The 20204-nt window shown below is 46.8% G+C and overlaps 2 protein-coding genes across 2 annotated transcripts; both read left to right on the top strand.

The window, feature by feature from the left end:
- Nucleotides 1-864: 864 nt before the first annotated feature.
- LOC117839217 (embryogenesis-associated protein EMB8) lies at nt 865-6154 on the top strand. Its single transcript, XM_034719496.2, has 9 exons — nt 865-1413; nt 2243-2371; nt 3217-3348; nt 3669-3811; nt 3916-4013; nt 4117-4211; nt 4690-4743; nt 5414-5791; nt 5881-6154. Exons 1-8 carry the CDS (start codon nt 880-882, stop codon nt 5639-5641), a joined length of 1413 nt encoding a protein of 470 aa, XP_034575387.1. The 5' UTR covers nt 865-879; the 3' UTR covers nt 5642-5791; nt 5881-6154.
- Nucleotides 6155-9999: 3845 nt separating this feature from the next.
- LOC117862491 (homeobox-leucine zipper protein HOX24) lies at nt 10000-11294 on the top strand. Its single transcript, XM_034745984.2, has 2 exons — nt 10000-10567; nt 10686-11294. The coding sequence occupies exons 1-2, from the start codon at nt 10160-10162 to the stop codon at nt 10986-10988; spliced, it is 711 nt and encodes a 236-aa protein (XP_034601875.1). The 5' UTR covers nt 10000-10159; the 3' UTR covers nt 10989-11294.
- The last annotated feature ends 8910 nt before the right edge of the window (nt 11295-20204 follow it).

Below are 20204 nucleotides of genomic sequence, written 5' to 3'. Positions count from 1 at the left end.
CTGTTTAAATACTCTTGCTAAAAGGTATTTAATGAGCTGTAAAAAGACCTATTGGTGCGCAGGAGGGGGGAGACAAGCAATAAATGAGGGGTATATGTTGTCCAGCTCACCTTTTAGCAAGTTTTAGCAACCAAAAACTTGCTAAAGTGCTAAACTTTAGCAACTCAACTTTAGCAAGTTTTAGCAAGGGTGTTTGGCAGTTTAGCGGCTAAAAGTTGCTAAACTTTAGCAACTAAAGTTTGGCAAGGTGGAACCAAACACCCAAGGAAAATAAACTTGCTTTTAGTGTGAAATAAAAGAGATAGGCGTACATAATTATTTGCATTAACATAGGAGTATTTAAGAAAATGCAACATTTTATTTGAGCTGTTTGTAGCTATAGCGAGCCATGTGGAAATATATGCAGAACTAGTTATATTTTGCTGTAAAGAATACACAAACTCAAAAGCTCAAACAAATGAACGTACACTCAGTTTTTTTACTTCTGTGAACGCATCCGTGAGACTAGGTTGGAAGGCAGTGTTCATTTCGCGACAGAAGCTCGAATCTAAATGGCCAATTTGCAATGCTACACTCGAGCTCAAAAAAAGGTATGATGGATAAAAAAATGAAAACGCCGGTTCGGCTTCGGCGAGCCCACGAGCAGCATGTCACGAAATAAATGCGCAGGCGCAGCCTAGCGTGAGTCTTGACTCCATGTCACGAACAAAATGTGCACCCTAGCGTGAGTCAGATTTCATGTTCGTGACACGTTCCCTGTGACATGTTCCATATGCGTGACATGCTCCGAGACATATGACTCCATCCCTTTCCTTCGTTTCACTTATGGAATATGGAGGTCGCCAAACCCACAGCACCTCTATCTTCTGCCACGTGGCGATGACCCAATCACCAATCCTCATGGCTCCTACCTGTCCCACACACTCACGAAGTCACGAGACAGCTCGAAAAGCAGAGGAGTCCGAGTGGACAGAGGAAACGAACCCGATGGCCGCCGCCGCGCCCACGCCATCCCCATTCGTCGCCTCCACCCGCCGCTTCGCCCCTCGCCTCCGCTCCCTCCTACCCGCCGCCGCCATGTCCTCCACCGCCGCCTCCGCCCCGAACCCGAGCTCCGGCGCCGGGGAGGACGCCCAGGCGCCCCCGCTCCCGCACTCGACCCTCGAGATCGCGGGGGCGCGCCGGGGCCTCCTCTCCGGCTTCGCCAGCCTCCGCGCCCCGTACCGCGCCTTCCCCGTGCTCGCGTCGAACCGGCACGTCGAGACCATCTTCGCCGCGTTCACGCGGTCGCTCCCCGCCGTCAAGCTGCGGCGTGAGTGCCTCCGCGCCCCCGACGACGGCGCCGTCGCGCTCGACTGGGTCTGCGGCGACGACCGCACGCTCCCGAGGGATGCGCCGGTGCTCATACTCTTGGTACGGTCCTCCTTACCCGCTCGCGTCGTTGCGCATTGCCTCACTGGACACACTGGAAGTGCGCCAGGAGCCCAGGACACTCTGCTATGCGCCAACAAATGGCGTCTGTGATTTAGACTAGGATCATTTGGAATTGAGCTAACGAGCTTTTGAAGAGCTACAAATGGGCACATACTTTTAAATCAACAGTAACGCGTAATGTAGCTAAAGCCAATATTTCTCTGTGGTGAGGGTATATTTTGTGGAAGGGGCTGCAAAAGATCCACTGCACATTTCATTTGAGGGGTGTAAAAGGAGGTTGCGGGGTTTATGATTATATCTATCTATCAGACAGCTCATGCCTAGTATGTTAGCGATGACTTAGTTGACATCTGATGTTGCTGTTGCCGTACAATGATAGTATTGAGTATCATCAAGCAAATCAGTAACAGTTTAATTTTGAGTAATTTTGACATAGTTTGTATATGTTTAGGTTATTCACTGAAATAGGATGCTGACATGCTCTACTGCTGTAGTACATGGAAATATGGATCTGAAAATGTAGTACTGCAATGATCTAATAGGTTCATTAGGTTCCAATTGCATAGTCTGTTTCTAATGTGGAGTCTTAGCATATTAGCAGCAGGTTTCTTCCTGTTAAGGACATGAGGATACTACTTGCCATAATTGTTTGGAACTGAGTTATGATTATATTTCATTATAAGATACAAATGAAATTAAATGATCCAAAGATAACTTTCTCCTGAAGCAAGCAAAAGGATGTGGCTGAAAAGTTCTCTTGTCATTTTCGTTTAGCTTGTAGCCTAATGTAAGTTCTATGCCTTTGCAGCCTGGTCTAACAGGAGGAAGTGATGATACGTATGTAAGGCATATGCTTATGAGAGCTAGAAGCAAGGGATGGCGTGTTGTGGTATTTAATAGCCGGGGATGTGCAGACAGTCCTGTGACTACACCCCAGGTACTTCAAATATTTATCCTTTTTTACTAGTATGGTAAGCTTACATGTAGCTCCCATAATCCATACATCAAATGGAAGGTATGCATGGACCATGTCTTTCCTTTCGGTACTAGTGTAGGAGAAGTGTTCAGATCTCATTTACATGGTTTGATTGAATGAGGCGAAAACTATCAGCCAATATAAATTGATTATCGAACCTTTGTAAATACACTCATTTCATTCTGGCTAGACAGAAATGGAAAGTGGACACCATCTTCCTAACTTGATCATGTCCTTTGTGACCTGCAAGCAGGTTTGCCCCAGTTCATATATGCAAGCTTATCCAAATATTTTTTGGGCCTGCATCTGGTGTTCAGGTGTGATAATTGTAGTCTATACTTCATTGCTTCTGTGTGCTCTTTTGCTGATGGTTGGGGGTGAAGCTAGAAACTACATGGGGAGTGAACTAACTTACCATAAAACCTGGCAGAATGGGGGTTTCAAACTGAAAAGTAGAAAAATGATAAATGACACTGAATTGTATGATTAACAGCAACTTACTTTCTAGCTCAATATTGAAGGGTTATGTTCCATTTTGTGGCTACTCACTACCCTAGTAAAATAGGCCACCTTATGTTGTTGAACCTATTTGGCTGACATAACATTCTAAGCTCCACCATGATGCATAACAATAAAGCGGCAATATGCATATTGTTAATCAGCATCTATTACAATAGGGCCTTGGCTCAAACTCCAATGGATAAACTTTCTTGAGGAAAGTAGCAAATCAAACAAAGGAGGCCTGAAACTCTATTATAACTTTATGTTTTTTCAACATATATTGACTGACACTTCTGTTATCACAGTTCTATTCTGCTTCATTTACTGGGGATCTCCGCCAAGTAATTGATCTTGTTTTGGGCCGCTATCCCCAATCTAATGTCTATGCTGTTGGTTGGTCTCTTGGAGCAAATATTCTTGTGCGCTACCTTGGCGAGGTGAGTTCTTCGCCCACTGTTAAGCAGTCTACAACAAGTCTTTGCATTGTCATATTTACAAGATTTCAGTTCCACTTGAAGTTCTATGCATCATGCACATCTTTCTTGAAAAATGATTAATAGTTAACTCACATATGCACTTATTTGCTTAGAGCATAACGGAAAAAGATTGATAGTTCTCTCTCATATGCATCAGCCCCTTTTTGTCCCCTGATACTTCTCTGTGTTTTCTCTTATTCATTCTGCATAGAACTATGTAGGTTGGATCGCAAATATCTATTGCCACCATCTAACTTACCTTTCTATGCTTATTTTTTCAGGAAACTGATAAGTGCCCTTTATCTGGTGCAGTCTCCTTGTGCAATCCATTTAACTTGGTAATTGCCGATGAAGATTTCCACAAAGGGTTTAATAACGTCTATGATAGAGCATTGGCAAATGCTCTCAGAACTATATTTAAGAAGTACAAATTTTGTTCACGTCTCCTCAAATCTTGATGACATTTGACATTTGCACTACTTTTATGAATTCTAACAGCTGATCTTTAGGGGCTTGATCAAATTTTAGGCATGCACTCCTTTTCGAAGATATGGAGGGTGAATATGATATACCCAAAGCAGCTAATGCAAAGACTGTTAGAGATTTTGATGAGGGGCTAACCCGAGGTTTGCAGCAGCATCTACCTGAACTTTAGCATTTGTAATTTCTTTAATTTCCCTATGCTCAGCCCCACACTCAAAGCACACTCTAATCATTTTCATTTTGCAGTTTCTTTTGGTTTCAAGTCAGTGGATGATTATTACTCCAATTCAAGCAGCTCTGATTCCATCAAGAATGTTTGCATACCCTTATTATGCATACAGGTGAAACGTTCACTCTTTCAATTTTGTGTGCCTCACTAGGCAATATTACATTAAGAGCAGCAGATACAGTGAATTAAGTGTCAGAGCTACTTCATTGCTTAGTTTAAGATCATGTGATTAACTTAGTACTACAACTTAAATTTTCAAAGTTATTAAACTATATGAATTAAGAATATTGCAGTGCAGTTTAATTTATGTCCTTTTTTTGAACGAAATAATTTATGTCCTTTTGGTTCTACCATTGAAATAAAACCTTGAGAAACCTGTCTTGCATATTTAGAAGCCTGATTGATATAAAGTTCGTTGACTTTATGGTAAAATTGTCCTCATAACTCTACAAAGCAGTGGGCATGATAATATTTTGTAGCAAGGAGGAGAATTAACCATTTCAATGGTGAATTTGTCTATTTGATGCATTGTGAAAGTAAAATTATGTCTTTTATGTTATAAACTTCAATAATAATTTAATTATGTGCAGGCGGATAATGACCCAATTGCACCATCTAGGGGAATTCCCAGAGAAGATATCAAGGTACTTACTATTGTTCACACCTTTTTTTTTTCTTCAATGACTCGTTGTTGATATGTTGAATAAGCCCTGCATATATATCACTCTAACCCATGAGATATGGCCCCTTGAGTTCATTTAAATCAAAAATTGCAGGCATACTGCATATGTACGTGTGCAACTTTGTCACTCGTGTATTTATATTTCTTCTTCTTTTGTTTAATGCACATTTCCGATGCTTTATTTTGTGGCTAAAGGGAGAACTATAGCTGGGATCTACGAGATCTGATGTGGAAATTTCTGTTCATTAACCATACATACATTGACAAAAGATTAGTGATTGGCTTTGGTAGTTTGTGTCATGTTATAATGACAGATTAACCATAACAAAATAATGTCGGTTCGAAAAGTCATTATAAATAACATGACCAATGTTGGACCTAGGATAAGATCAGGTTGATTGCGGTAAGTTCAATAATCCAGATCCTTGGTCTTTTAACAACTGTCATGGGGCTAATGAGCTTTAGTGGAAGTAGAATGACCTGTGACTTGAGAGGTGTGTGCCAAAATTGGAGAAATTACATGTCACAGTTCAAGCTGGTAGCTGTAATTGTTCTATCAATTGGTTCCTTGTTTGGTTTTGCATTATAGAACTAAAAATCGACTAAAGGAGTCTTGTTCCCTATTATTTCAGGCAAATCCGAACTGCCTACTTATAGTAACACCAAAGGGTGGCCATCTTGGATGGGTAGCGGGTGATGAAGCTCCATTTGGGTGTCCTTGGACTGACCCAATTGTTATGGAATATCTAGAATATCTTCAGAACGAAAAGAACTCCAGTACCAAAAATGACATATCCTTTGAGCAGCAGGGTGTTTCAGAGGCATCAGCACCCCATCTGACCGTGCATGTACAAAGATAGTACCTTTTTTTTTTGAAAAGGCAAAGATAGTACTATTTCCCTTCTCAGAATGCTCCCATTGTCAATGTATCTTATATTATGCAAATAGTTAGGTTATTTAGCTTGTTTATTCTACTGGTGGGATTGCTATATGTCTCTTCGATGACAGAGGTACGTCTCGTAATTTTGATCGAAATTTGTATTTTGGTGTTCTTCCATCAGTAATTTACGCCTTAGCTCTGCCTACTCTGCTTGTGCAGGTCACGTCTATTGTGTTGCGAGATTTGTGTATTTAAAAAAGGAAGATGGCTGTGGTTCAGAGGTCTGGAAACAATATTTATTCCTCAACTGTTGGCTCAAAGAATCAACGTTGAGACTCAATTGGAAAGCATAGAATTTTTTTCCCCGGTCGAAGGGAGCCTCATTTGCCATACATATTGCATTATTGCTGGATTAAGCTACTGTTAGTCTGTTACATAGATTCAAGACGATTCAATTGAAGTATTTTCGTCGGCAAACCTGAACTTTACCTTATATTCGCATACTGTACATTTTCCTATCCTTTTATTCGTTAGTTATACTTTCCCCATGGTACGTTTTATCCCCCAATATGGAGCGTGGAGATTTTACGATTCCCCAATGCAGATATTCATGAGTATGCAGTTCTTATCAGACGCACTAAGAGAACTTCAAGAGTACTTCAAAAAATTCTTCCTAAAACTATGTATTGGAGGATCTTTCAAATTTTTTTCCCTAAAAACATATCAATTCTTCCTCAAAACTATGGGGGATCTTCCAAATTTTTTTCCCCAAAAACATATCAATCCACAGCAGATCGCAAATAAATAGTTCCCAATATTTTAAAACAGGCCATGTCATCATATTGGGCATATTAGAATTCGTTGCTTTTTTCCCCACCACCGTGGCACCGATGACGGACCCTAGCGCGGCGTCGTGGATGTTGAGTGCGGCGACAGCGAAGACAAGCACCGGCGCGGCGCAGAGCAGCGCGAACGTGAAGACGTGCATGTACATGTTCCCCAATCCCATGCGCTCCATGTTCCACCTGAACACGCAGAACATGCACCCGAACACGCAGAACATGCACGTCAGGGACAGCGCCACCACCGTCGGGTCGGGTCGTCGGTGAGGTCGAGCAGCCCACCGGCCCACTCCGACTTGGCGACCGCCGCTCTGCCATTGTTGTACCGCGAGGAGACGTTCACGACCCTAGACTCGTCCAGCACTGCCGCGGCATCCTCATCGTCGGTGGATGCCGGGAGCATGACCTTTCTGCCGAGCGGGCTGTAGACCATGTACAGGGTGGCGGCGATGGGGAAGCCGAGGCCGAGCGCCATACACAGGTTCACAGCTTAGTCCGGGCGCGTCTCGCTGCTGAAGTTCCAAAAGAGGGCGCAATAGGCATACTGCGCGAAGCACGTGGCCCCTCGCCTTGCCGCTCGACCTGCGCACGCGGGAAGGGCCGCGCGGGAATCGGGATTGGGGGAGGAACGCTAACGTTAAGATATACGCGGTGGCAGGCTGTTTTTTAGCGTCAAAAAAAATTAGGGAAGGTTTTAGTGGACGGTTGGAGTTCATTTTTTCTTCTTTTTTTTCCTTAAAAGAATATTTAGGTAAGATTAGCAGGCTCTTGAAGTTGCTGTAGCACCACATCTCCAAGGTAATGGACGATATGCACAACCGTGTCATCAATAGATCACATTGTATATCAGATATGCTTGGCAAGATGCGTGCTGCAACTTCTCCCAATGATCGTGCAGATTATGATCCTCCCCGAAGTGCGTGCACCCAGCCAAGTGCTGGTTGGAAGCTTACCACTTGCACAAAAGGAAGAACGGAAAGCTATGCGAAAAGCCGAGCGGTGACAAAAAGCTTCCGTCCACGCACCGCTCCCCCGGGGCTCCCTGGCCGCCGTCGACGAGCGCACCAGCACCGCACCGCACCCCCCACCACGAGGGGCGCGCGCTCGACGTTGACGCGGGCCTCCTCGCCACTCGCGCGCGGCCGCGTGCCGCGGCCCGTCGACGTCGTCGCGCGGGCCCCGGCGGCGGTTGCCGGATACTTAATCGAGTGGACTGGAGTAATTAACTAAGCTAAATCATCGGCGCTACCCATTGGCTCACCGGCGACAGGTCATCCTTAACGCAGGTTGCTCGTGAGCCGTGACCTCGGAGGCGGCACAGGTGTCGGCGCCGCGGCGTGCGGGGCTACAAGCTCGGTCGCGCAAGGCATCGTACGACGAAAAAATTATACGCCTGGGGCTGGGGGTCATCATGCTTGCGTTGCTTACTTGCTTGATTGCTGTGGCTCTGCAGCTTCTCCGACGAAGCATTTTTTTAGCTTCAATTTGTCTAGTTAAAAAAATATTTGGCAAAACGGCTTCTCCTAGCTGTGTAACATGGATAAGTCTTTTTTTTTCTTTTCTTTTTCTCCTTTCTTCCCATTATTTTTTTCTCTTTTTTCATTATTTTTTCTCTTTTCTTTTTTCCTTCTCGATCCCTTTCTCTTCGGTCCTTAAAAAATCTCTCCCTCTTCCCTATCCTCTACCCGCACCTCCTTCCTCCACACCGCACCTCACCTCCCTCCATGCCTCCTCTTCCACCGCGCCTCCACCTCCACACCCCTACCCTCCACCGCGCCACCGCGTCCCTACCCTCTACCGCGCCGCGTCGCCAGGCCGCCTCCACCGCGTTGTGCCGCCGCCACCAGGGTGCTACACCTCCATTGTAGCTCACCCCCACCTCCCGTTCTTGCCGTTGCCGTCTCTAACTAGGCCGCGCTCTTCACCTCCACCCACGGGCTCTCCGAGGGCAAAGGTGGGAACGACAGGAAGAAGTTGTGAGGAGCCGGTTTTTGGACTCCTCCTCCATCAAATGGCTCTAGAGAGCAGGTTCTGAGGGGCTTCTTCCCCGAAGCTGTTTTGTAGATGGTCCTTTAGCAGGGCTTGCTGGTGGAAAAGCCGCAGGCGAACCTCTGCCAAAGGAGCCTAAATTTAAAAAAAAACTGCAAGACCTCGGGAGATTCTCGTCGGTACGGATCGGCGTTGGGTGGTGGCTGGCACCGAGTTCAGACCGGTGCGGTTTGGTGGTGGCGTTGTGGGATGTGGCTGCCGTTGCGTCGCCTGGAAATTTGTGGCTCCGGCGAAGGCCTGAACCAGCGTGTTCTTATTTTAACTCGAGCGCTAACGTGAGCGATGACTCAACATAGTACCGAGCTCAGCTGCAGGGGGGCTGATCGGTGCGCGAATCACGTGCCGGAACTTGCCTGAACTTCACAAGGGTTGAAACCCCGTTGATGACGACACTAAAACTAACCTGCACGGCAATGGATGTGTACAAGCGCAAGCACATGAACGCCTGCCACGTGTGCCACTTCTTATTCTCTCGAGCTAGTCGTGATCGAGAAACTCGGCAGTTCTTCTCTCTCTCCTTTTTTTTCTCCCCTGGAGCTAGCTAGGCGTGCGCTAGCATTCGGCTCGTTCTTACTATATGGATTTCCTTACCGTATTAGTCCAAACCGTGACCATCAGCTCCGGATCCGTCGAATTACTCCAGGGCACGTACTGAAAACAGCTGAGGGCTTCACGTCACGGGCCAGAGCGAAAACAGCTGCACGGGTACAGGGACTGCCGGAACCGGAGAGCGAGAGCACGCGCGCCGGCGGTTCGACCATCTGTTGGACGCGGAGCGGCTCGCGGGACACGTAAACACAGCACGCCGATAAGCTCATCTGACTTTCAGCGGCCCGATCGAGGAGGAGGAGATGCGTTAGGAACTGAACACCGAACAGCGACGTGTTGGGCTCCCGCCAGCGGCCGGGCTCCGGCTGGAAGGAGTACAGCGACCCCTCACCCAGACATACCCCGTAACGATGGCGGCAGCCTTCCACGCGAGCCAGCGCGCTCACGCAACGTGACAAAAAGGAGTACCCCCACACTGCCCTGCCGCGCCGTGCCACCTCGGCGTCCCGTTCCGGAGAAGCTCCCCGCCGCCCGCGCGGTCCCGCCGACGACGTCGACGTTGCCCCCCGGCCCAGTCCACCTACGCGCTTCGCACTCGCATCCCCTGTTGCCGGAACCTGGCCATCCATGCCAATGGAAGCTCGCGCACTCCAGCCCCTGTCGGAGCACCACGTGTCCGGCCTAGAGACGGATAACCATTCCGTCCGTGCATGCGGGTGATTGATCGATCGGGGCGGGGGGTGGCGCGAGGCGACCGGCCCGATGCGCAACACCTGGACGCGGCGCCAAGCCACCGGAGGGCCCTACATGTTCTCGACCGCCAGGAGTGGCGCCACGTGTGAGCATCGCGCCGGTCGGACCCGGCCGCGGAGCACGGTATAAGAGCCGCTGCGCCGTGCCCCGAGCGCCACTCCACTGCTACTACGACTGCGCTGCCTGGCGCCTGGTAGAACGCTAGAAGTAACTTGGAGCTAGCCAGATTGGCAAAGCTTCGGCGAGCCGCGACAGCGAGCGGAGACGTGTGGGCGTCTCCTCGATCGATCGGCCGAGAGGACGGCATGGAGCGCGACTGCCAGTTCATGGTGGTGCCGCCACGGCACCCGTACGAGGATGGCGGCGGCCATTTCATGCACCACCAGCTGATGGTGGCCGGGGACCACGACCCCGCCGGCGCGGGGCGCGGCGGCGGCGGGGAGAGGAAGCGGCGGTTCACGGAGGAGCAGGTGCGGTCGCTGGAGACGACGTTCCACGCGCGGCGGGCAAAGCTGGAGCCCCGGGAGAAGGCGGAGCTGGCGCGGGAGCTGGGCCTGCAGCCGCGTCAGGTGGCCATTTGGTTCCAGAACAAGCGCGCCCGGTGGCGCTCCAAGCAGCTCGAGCACGACTACGCCGCGCTCCGCGCGCAGTACGACGCGCTCCACGCCCGCGTCGAGTCGCTCCGGCAGGAGAAGGTCGCGCTCGCCACCCAGGTACTTTTACTCCCATCCATTATTCCGACGATCCCTCGCGCGGCCGCGCGCTCCAATTGGTTCTGACTGACCGATTAATTGCTGACGGTGTCTGCTGGATTGATGATGATGCGCGCAGTTGGATGAGCTGAAGGGGAGGCTGAACGGGCGGCAAGACCAGCAGCAGCAGAGCGGCAGCTGCGAGGTCAACGGGGCGGAGGCGGCCGACGACAGGAGGAACACTAATAGCGCCAGCTGCGTGGTGGAGGACGACGGCGCCGTGACGCCCGCGGTAGACGTCTCGGAGGAATCGGCGGCGGCGGCGACCGCCGAGTACTGCTACGATGACCACGTCGCGTACGGGGGCCTGCCCGATCCCTTCTGCACCACGCCGGACCTGTGGGATACATGGCCGCTGCTGGAGTGGAACGCGGTCGCATGAACCCCCGCGATGCAGGAGGATATTGTAGTATTCGTGTACTCATGTCTCTGTATGATAGCGTACCAGTGGATTCATGTTGCACTCCTAGCTAATAGAGTAGCAAGTGATCAGCTGATCGATCCGGGGAGACATCGGCGGGAACAGAACAGGAAACTGGCCAGACCGGGGATTCAGATTCCGACCGGCGGCCGGCTGGCCGGGGCACGTAACGATCAAAGCTTCGTGCATTGTACACCGGGGATCGACGGGTCGATCCGTCGACTCCTCGACGGCGTTCAGCACTTTTAGGATTCATGTTTCAGAACCCGACCGGATGTCAGACGTGGTCTCTGCGTGCTGATGCTGTTGCTGGCTGCACTCGCATGTTCTAGACGTTCCTCTGCTCGTCGCCGTCCCATGTAGGCCATTGACCGGTTCAGCACGTTCGTCGTCGTACTCGTACCCGCACCTATTAGGACGACGGCTACGCGCCGGGGACGAGCGAGGAAGGTGTCGCGCTCGCCGGGGGACAGGGTCTCTGTCGGCGGCACAGGAGATGATCCGGATTTCCTTGTCGCTCCTTTGGAAGGTAGCAGCCGATCCACTCGTCGTGTCACGCCTCCCTTCGTCGTCCCCGGCGCTGTTGCGCGGGGGGCGCAAAGGCGGGGGGAGATAAAGGAAGAGAGGGAGGAAAAGATGCGCCGGCGCTGTCACGGGGAGAGGAGGAGGTGGCGAGAATTTAGGAACGTTCTGGATGCGTGGCCCGGCGGCCAAATGGGTGGTGGAAACGACTCGCCGGACGCGAAAGCGACGCCGGAGCGAATCGCAAGTACGCAAATGTTCCGACGAGTTTCCCGGGAATAATTCCCGTCGGCGAATTTTTGGGTTGCCACCTCATCACATACTAGTATTGTGGTAGCTACTCCCTCCGGGGATGCAGGACTACACGTATAGACGGAAGAATACGGCCTGCTGCGCGAAGTAGAGACAACAAGCTCATCCGCACGTTGGTCTCAAAGAACGGAAAAAAACACTCGCAACTTAAAAACCATCCGTCCTCCTACAATACGGGGTAGGACTCCCCTTTTATACAGTGATCCATGGGTCACTTTACATTCGAAAAATGTCCTTCCTCATCTACTACATTCCTAGAATATACAATATATAAAGATTATTAGGGTAGCGTGTATAAATTGAATTTTCCTACGTAGTCACGCTTCTCACGCCTTCATGTAGTCACGTTTGTCACGTCTTCATGCAGTTACGTTTCTTACGCCTTCATCTCCTTTTAACCTTGGGATTTCTTCTCTGCGTCGGATCAAGTTTTAAGCTTCGAACCGCCACCCTCGAGCTAGGCGAAGTCCTTAGCCTCGTGGCTAAATCCTTGACCCAGGAGAAATGCTTAACCTCGTGGCGCCTGATCTTGTTATGATCTTGAGTAAAAAGCAGAGTTGAAAGCTCGATGTTTAAGACTAGCTTCGAACACTCGAGGGTAAGTTAAATTGCATATCAGTTATCAACCAATAGCTATTAGCTTCGAAGTCTCAAAATAGCAAAGAGGGTGCGAGGTTAGATGAGTTTAGATTGTCAGTCCAGAGTTAGCGAGGTTAACAAGTTTCGAATCTTGATCGACATGTTGCGAGGTTAAGCTATTCTTGCCTACTGACGGCGCTCGAGGTTATGTAGTTTTTGGATGATCCCCAACAGTATCCTCTCGTGGGCAAGAGTCGACTTCGACGGGCCGAACCCGTGACAAAGGATCGCTCTACCAAAAAAGTCACCCTCGAGGGTCGGAGGAGAGATGAGCCAATGGTTACTTTCTGCGCCTTTCATGTTGACTTTTGATTGTTTAACACTTCGGCTACGGTTCGAGGTTCGAGATGCCTGTTCGCGCCCGTTAGCGTGCCTATAAAAGGTGGGGGTGCGAGTCGCCTTGGATTACCCTCGCGCCTTGTTGTTACTTTGCGCGCTGCGAGCTTGGAGCTTTAACATCCGTGCTTGTTATGCTGTTTTCCTTGATCTTCAAAGCTTCAAAGGTATTGATGTTGTCTAATTTTTCATTCTCGCTTAACTCTTGTTTTATTATTTCGTTTTGATTTTCTGCTTGTGTGCTTTTCAGCTAGCTCGGATTATGCAAACTACGAAGCTGATGTCTTCCGAAGAACAAGCGGAACAAACGAGGTTACATGACGACGTTGTTGAGGGACAAGGGTCTGGCGAGGCTGGTGGAATTTTGGTTTCTTCCGATATTGATAGTGCGGAGGATCTTTCAAACGTAGAGGCTGACCCATCGGAATTAATGGCTGGCAAGGACGAGTACCCTCCTACTCTGTGCTTTGGGCGATCATTGGCTTCACATAATACTATTGATTTCTATGTGAGTAAAGGATATTTTCCCGAGGGTGTTGCTAGGCCCCCTGGTGATGAGGTAGTGCCGAAACCGCAAATTGGCAAGGTTGTGGTATTTAGGGACTTCTTTACCGCTGGATTGTGGTTTCCCATTGACTGTGATCTTAGAAAGACACAATGCCAAACTTCACTAGCTTACCCCTAATTCTTTCGTTGAACTTTCCAAATTTACTGGGTTTAGCATACTTTTGGAGGTGCGATCGATGTTGATGGGTTTGCGAGGTTATTTGAGCTTCATGTTCAAAACAAAAGAGTGGAGTTTGATGATGAGGATGACGTTTTTAAAACGCAATTTGACTGTTGCATGTTCATGACTCAAAGGAAAAACGAAAACAGGAAAATTACCAGAGTTGAGCTTTCTTCGGCGCAAAAGAATAGATGGGACGACGACTGGCTCTACTATTGGTTCTATATTAAGATGGATATATCTGATGGCTATAGTCAGTCGTTTTATCTATTTTTTACCTTGTTGTCGCCTTTGGACGTTACAACTGCTCCTCCATTCCTAAGGTCAAAAGCTTTCCAAGAATGTGAAGAGGCTTTTGTCCTTGCCTTCTCGTCAATTGCTGGGCGAGTTTTGGTTGAGGAATTTTTGGCGGTAGACATTTAGCACCTTTCTAGCGGATGGGCACCAAAGGAAATCGTGATGAAGTCTGTATTGTGGTACCCTAGGCCAGTCCCTTACCCTATTTTTGGATTGAGTTTGTCGGAGAGTGTTAACGCCGGCATTTTTGTTGACGAGGTTGAAAGGCGAGCTGTGGATATTGTTGGACCCTATCATGAGAGTGAGTACTTGTCTGCTCACAAGTTTGTTACACAGGTCTCTGAGTAAACCGTGTTCTTTTTGAGATGGGTATTCAGGTCGAGCCTCACGCCAAGCCTCATAAGCCCTTCAAGCGGATGCATGAGGCTGGCTTGACTGGCTCAGTTGAAATTGGTGGGAATGGTGGCAAAGGGAAGAAGAAGAAATCTGAGGACTTGGCCTCTAAGCTTGCGAACGAGGTCAGCAAGAAATCTAAAAACCTCCATCCTCGAGGCTCTTAAAAAGAGAGGCTTGCTCGGTCAAAGCTCTTCTGATGATCAACAGGTGAGCATCTTTGGGAAGAAACCTAGGGTTGTTAAGAGCTCTGTGCCCGCAAATCTTAATCCCGAGGCTAAGCCAGAAGCTACAATGCCAAAACTTGAGGCTGCTGATGCTCTTGCTGGTCTGAAGTTGAAGAAAGCTGGCAATAAGACCAGGAAATTATCAGTTGGTGGGGCTAGAATTGTCAGCGCCATGGATGAAGAGGAAAATGAGGTTTTTTGGATGAGGATTTGTCTTTGACCTTGTCTTAGTGCCTAAAACTAAGGCTAAGTCTCTTCTGAAAGAGGTGCAACTCGAGGCTGCTGCTGCTAGTAAGACAGACAAGCCTAATCCAGTGCCTGCTGAGCCAGATAAAAATATTGTCAAATTTTTGACTAAGTTAGGCCTTGTTGATTCCAGCGGTGCCTCTATTAAGTTTTTGATGGATTTTCAAAATACTGTTGACGCAGCTAGAGAGGTATATAGCGAGCCCCCGTTACTTCTCAGAGTAGACCCTTTACCCGAAAGTTCCACTTTGCCTCCATTTGTTGCTGGCTACAACCAGGCTTTTGGCACCAATATTAAAGAAAAATTGTTATCTATTCATGTGCTCGGGCTAGGTAAGGATGACGACCCTTATAATCCACCAGTATTGTGGGGTACTCAGGACTCACTCCATGCTGTAGATGAGACAGCAAGTGAAGCCTTGGGCAAGGCTAAGGCCGACAAAGATGAGGTTCTTGAGAAGAGCATCAAGAAAGAAGAGGAAAATGATAGAGTTCCTCAAGTCCCTACAACAGCTAAGCTATCTGTTGAAGATGATGCTCGGGGCAGCGCTTTTGATCCTTAAAGTTAGTATTTTGGTTGTTTCTTGTCTTGTTCACTCTTTGTTTGCTTGCTTGCCTATATGGTGCCCTTCGTTTTGACAAAATATGAGAAATCTTTGCGGTGTTTTGACCCTGATCATATGGTCAGGATAACAGCAACCCTCGGATATAAGGTATTATTTTTGGAACTATTAAGGTTTCTATGTTTTCATCAATTTTTTCCCTTTTCTCGATTTTTTATTTGTTTTCATTGCTTTTGTTTTTTAGGTTGTAATTGCTGGTAAGGTAGCTATCGAGAGGCTTAAGGAGAGGGAGAAGGACACACTCAACCGTAGCACTAGATTTGTGGAATTCGAGACTGAAGTCGCGAGGTTGAGGAAGGAAAATAGTGCCTTAAATAATCTCAAGACTTCTCTTTCTGAGGCCAATGCTGACTTGCAGAAGAATAAGGATTTGCTTGTGAAAATATGTAGTGACCTCGTTCAGAGGGTGGAGAGCTTGGAGAAAAATTCACAAGATAATATTGACGTTTTGGAGAAGCTTCGAAGTACTATAAAGGAGGACTCAACAACCATCTCGTCTTTGAAAAAGGCTTGTGCCGAAAATGATAAAGCTTGTGAAGAAAGAAACACAATGATTCATACGCTTGCCAAGAACCTCGAGGAACAGAAAGCTTTTATTGATGGAGCGGAACAGGTGCTCAAGGCCAGGTTTACAGATATTTACAATGGGTATAAAGCGGCTTTAGCAGAGTTTGGCGCTGAACCTCTTCCTTTCCCCACCGATAAGGGTGCAAAGGAGATGTTCAATTGGATGGACCAGAAGTTCGAGTATTTACCCGGGGTTATAACTGGAGCTAGCGACTATGCTGCCTCGTTTTGCATCGAGGGCATGCTCAAACTGCTGGAGAATGAGGGTTGTTCTAACTTTCTCAAGTTTGGGGCACGTAGCTGTTAGTTTCCCTTAGCCTCGGAGCTTGAAGAACAAGAAATGTCCAAGAATATTAGAGTTGCGAAGAGAAATTTCTATAAACAATTTTGGGCTGCTTCTGGGCGCGCCCATGCGAGGCTAGTTGCTCAAGATCATCTTGAGAAGGTTTGGGCTTTTTATCTTTCTTGTTTTGGTTTTATATTTTCTCCGATTGTTTTCTAACTGATACTGTTTCGCTTTTGAACAGGCCAAGGGAGAGGGCTTGAGAGATGAAGGTAAAGCTAATGGTTCTGGGCGACACGAGGAATAGTGCTCGAAGCTAGAAATGAAAAAACTGACTGCTGTAGTGTTTTAAGGTTATGAAATGAAACACTTGGTGCCTGTAAAATTTAGCGGTTGTAAACTTTTGGTGTAAATGATGGCTTATTTAACCTTAGCTGTTTTAACATTGCTAACTATTTGTGCTTGTTATCCTATTTTTGTTTCATATACTATCCCTTGTGAATCTTTTTTGCTTCGAGGTTGATTTTATGTTTGGCTCGAGAGTTTGTTATGCGATAAAAACTCTTCTCGGATTTTTAGCAAAACTCATAGCATAAAGGAATGAGCACCGTTTTTCTTTTTTGAAAAAATGTCACCCCCCTATTCCTTTGTGCGAGGGTTTTACTTAGGCAGCTAAAGCTTTATGATGTTTGTTTGTAGTAAATTTTTTTTGTATCTTTGTTTTAGAATATTTTTCATATGAAGAGCTTTTTTGTTAAAAAACGTCACCCCCGCTCTTTTCATCCCTTTGCGTTAAGAATGTTGGTTAGTGTCTTTCTAATTACAAGTTAAGTTATAGATTGGGTAACTTGCAGATAAGTCAACAAAGATTTGTTCTTAAGTTTTGTTGACTTAAAAATTTAACGTAAGGTTGGGTCGAAGTTGCAACTCTTGGTTACTTCGACTGTAGAGCTTTTGGATCTTCGAGGTTAGATTGATTTTATAAAAATTAATCTCATGACACTTGTTAACCTACAAGGTTGGATAGAATTTCTTCGTTGCATATGGGAGTGAGGTTCGAATGTTTGCATTTTATTTTTGCTTTTGTCTCATACTTGAACAAAAACGCACTTTTTCGTCTCTTGGAAACAAATGAGGTTCTGCAACTTGTTGTTGCTTCACTATGGACTTTGAGTAGAAACGCAAGTCCTTGCGTAGAAACGCAAGTTTTTGTCGCACGGAAATGCGAGGTTCCACAACTTGTTGTTGCTTTACTGTAGATCAGTTTCCATCGCACAGAAATGCGAGGTTCCGCAACTTCTTGTTGCTTTATTGTAGATCTTGCATAGAAACGCAAGTTTCCATCGTACAGAAATTCGAGGTTCCGCAACTTGTTGTTTTTTTACTGTAGATCTTGCATAGAAACGCAAGTTTCCATCGCATTATAAATGCATTTCCTTGTGCACAAACGCAAGTTAGTAGCCTCTTTGAGGCTTGATGATCGCAAGACATAGGGGGAATTGTATTTCACTAAATAGTAAAAGGTTTACATGGATCTGCCTTGTTAAAAACTTTGCCTCTAGTGTGGAGCCCCCCTAACAAGGAAAAGACTACGGTCCGTTTGCGAAAAACTAAATACGATAAGGCAAATTTTGTGCCCTCAATATTGTTTATAGATTCACAAGTCGAAGGCTTTGCTAAATGTGCCGACTAAGGGTAGTATTTGCGTAAGTTGTCCACATTCCATGTATGTGGTAACTCTGTTCCAAGATGGTCTGCGAGATAAAAGGATCCGGACCTGTTGCTTCGAGTGACAACATATGGCCATTTCCAAGTTTCTTGCAACTTCCCAAGGTTCTCCCAGTTTTTTCTCTTCTTGATGACTGGGTCTCCCACCTTGATTTCTTTTTGGACCACTTTCTTATCTCTCCACTTTCTCATTTCCTGTTGATACTTGTCAAGGTTTTCTGCTGCTTGTAGTATGTCAAGCTTTATCATGTCTTTTTTGATTTCTTCATTATCTGAGTTAGCCTGGATCTTCAGCACTCTCAGGCTTTCGTTCTTGATTTCTTCAGACGTCATTGCCTCAAAGCTAAATAAGAGTCAAAAAGGTGTAAAACCTGTTGCTCTTGATGTTGTGGTGTTGTGGGACCATATTACCCTTGGGAGCTGATCTACCCATTTTCCTTTCTTTTGATCAAACACATATTTTTTATGATTGAAAAGATTATGTCATTTACTCTTTCTACAGCTCCGTTTGATTGAGGATGATATACCGAGGCAAATTTTACTTTAGTGCCTATGCTTGCATAGAGTTCCTTCAAATCATTACGGTCAAATTGCTTTCCATTGTCCACTACTAGTTCTCTAGGAACTCCGAATCTGCAGATGATGTTTTTCCAAAAGAACTTTTGCAAAGAGCTCGAGGTTATATTTGCTAATGACTTAGCTTCGATCCACTTGGTGAAGTAGTCAACTGCCACCACCACGAATTTGTAGTTCCCTTGAGCGGTTGGCAGTGGTCCTACCAAGTCCATGCCCCATCTTTGTAGCGGCCAAGTTGGCGGTATGAGTTGTACTGGAAGTGAGGGTACCTTTTGTTGCTTGGCTGTTTTCTGGCAAGCCTCGCACCTTCTTACCAAGCTTCGAGCATCGAGGATTGTAGTAGGCTAGTAAAAACCTTGCCTTATGGCTTTTCCCACCAAGGCTTGGTTCCAATGTGTGAACCATAGAAACCACTGTGAATTTCAGCTAGCAATTCTTTTCCATTTTCTATGGTTATGCAACTTAGCCAAGGAGATGATATTCTAGATTTGTACAGCTCTCCATCGACTATTGCGTAACCCCTGTTCCTTTGCTTCATTCTACTTAGTTTGGCTTCGTCGTGAGGCTCGAAATGTCCCCTGAGATAGGCCATGATTGTAGCCCTCCAGTCAAATTTGGTTATTGCATTCACAACCCTCGAGGCTGGTTCTTTTGTTGATGACGTACAGATGGCTTCGAAGAATACATCAGGAGGCATAGGTTGATTTTGTGCTGGTGCTTTTGCTAGCCTATCTGCTTCATCATTCTCTTCACTCGGGATGTGCGGTACAGTGAATCCCTTGAAGTATTTTTCCATCGCTCTTACCGCGGTCAGGTACTTGACAAGTTCCGGCTCTCTAGCCTTGCTATTTTTTTCAACATGTTCTTGAATTACTTTCGAGTCCATCTTTACAATAAATACTTGTTGGTCCAAGTTTCTCATTTTTCTTAGCTCCAAGAGCAATGCTTCATATTCGGTGGTATTGTTCATGGACCTTGCTTTGCTTGTGGAATCAAGCCTTGCAGCGTATCTTATTTTGACGCCCGATGGTAAAGAGATGATAGCAGATACCCCAGCCCCCTTGTCACACCAGGCCCCATCACAATGTATGATCCAAGGGATCCCGATCTCAGTTTGGCTAGCACATGGGGATGTCCAATCTACTATAAAGTCCGCTAGGACTTGGGATTTGATTGTGCATCTTCTTTTAAAGTCCACGACATACTCTGATAACTCTGATGCCCAATTTGTTATTCTTCCCGAGGCTTCCCTGTTTGTGAAGAGATCGTGAAGCGGCTGATTGGTGATTACCACTATTCTGTGACTCTCGAAGTAATGCCTTAGCTTGCGTGCTGCCATGATTACAACATAGGCAATTTTTTCCAACTCCGAGTAGAACAGCTTTGAGCCTGATAGTGCCTCTGATGTGAAGTAAAGTAGTGTTTGTTTTAATTTGCCATCGATCTCTTTTTCTTGGACCAAGGCGGCACTGACTGCTAAATTCGAGGCTGACAAGTATAGAAGCAAAGGGGACCTTGGTTCGGGTGGGCATAGCTTTGTCATGTTTGTTAAGTATTCCTTTAGCTGCACGAAGGTTTTGCTCTATTGCTCCCCCATTCAAATTTCTTGGAGCTTCGCAACACTTGGAAAAAGGGCAAGCTTCATTCAACAGCTTTTGGGATGAACCTGTTGAGAGATGCAATTCTCCTTGTTACCTTTTG

This window comes from Setaria viridis, chromosome 1, assembly GCF_005286985.2.
Source record: "Setaria viridis chromosome 1, Setaria_viridis_v4.0, whole genome shotgun sequence".
NCBI lineage: Eukaryota > Viridiplantae > Streptophyta > Magnoliopsida > Poales > Poaceae > Setaria > Setaria viridis.
The sequence above is the reverse complement of the archived record's forward strand: the minus strand, read 5'-3'. Positions and strand labels throughout refer to the sequence as shown.

Bases quoted from the DNA above. Each gene is read 5' to 3' on its own strand.
- LOC117839217 (XM_034719496.2), top strand. From the start codon at position 880: ATGACCCAATCACCAATCCTCATGGCTCCTACCTGTCCCACACACTCA. The intron at 4,014-4,116 runs GTTTGCAGCAGC...TTCATTTTGCAG, and splicing joins TGATGAGGGGCTAACCCGAG to TTTCTTTTGGTTTCAAGTCA. The intron at 4,212-4,689 runs GTGAAACGTTCA...AATTATGTGCAG, and splicing joins TACCCTTATTATGCATACAG to GCGGATAATGACCCAATTGC.
- LOC117862491 (XM_034745984.2), top strand. From the start codon at position 10,160: ATGGAGCGCGACTGCCAGTTCATGGTGGTGCCGCCACGGCACCCGTAC. The intron at 10,568-10,685 runs GTACTTTTACTC...TGATGCGCGCAG, and splicing joins AGGTCGCGCTCGCCACCCAG to TTGGATGAGCTGAAGGGGAG.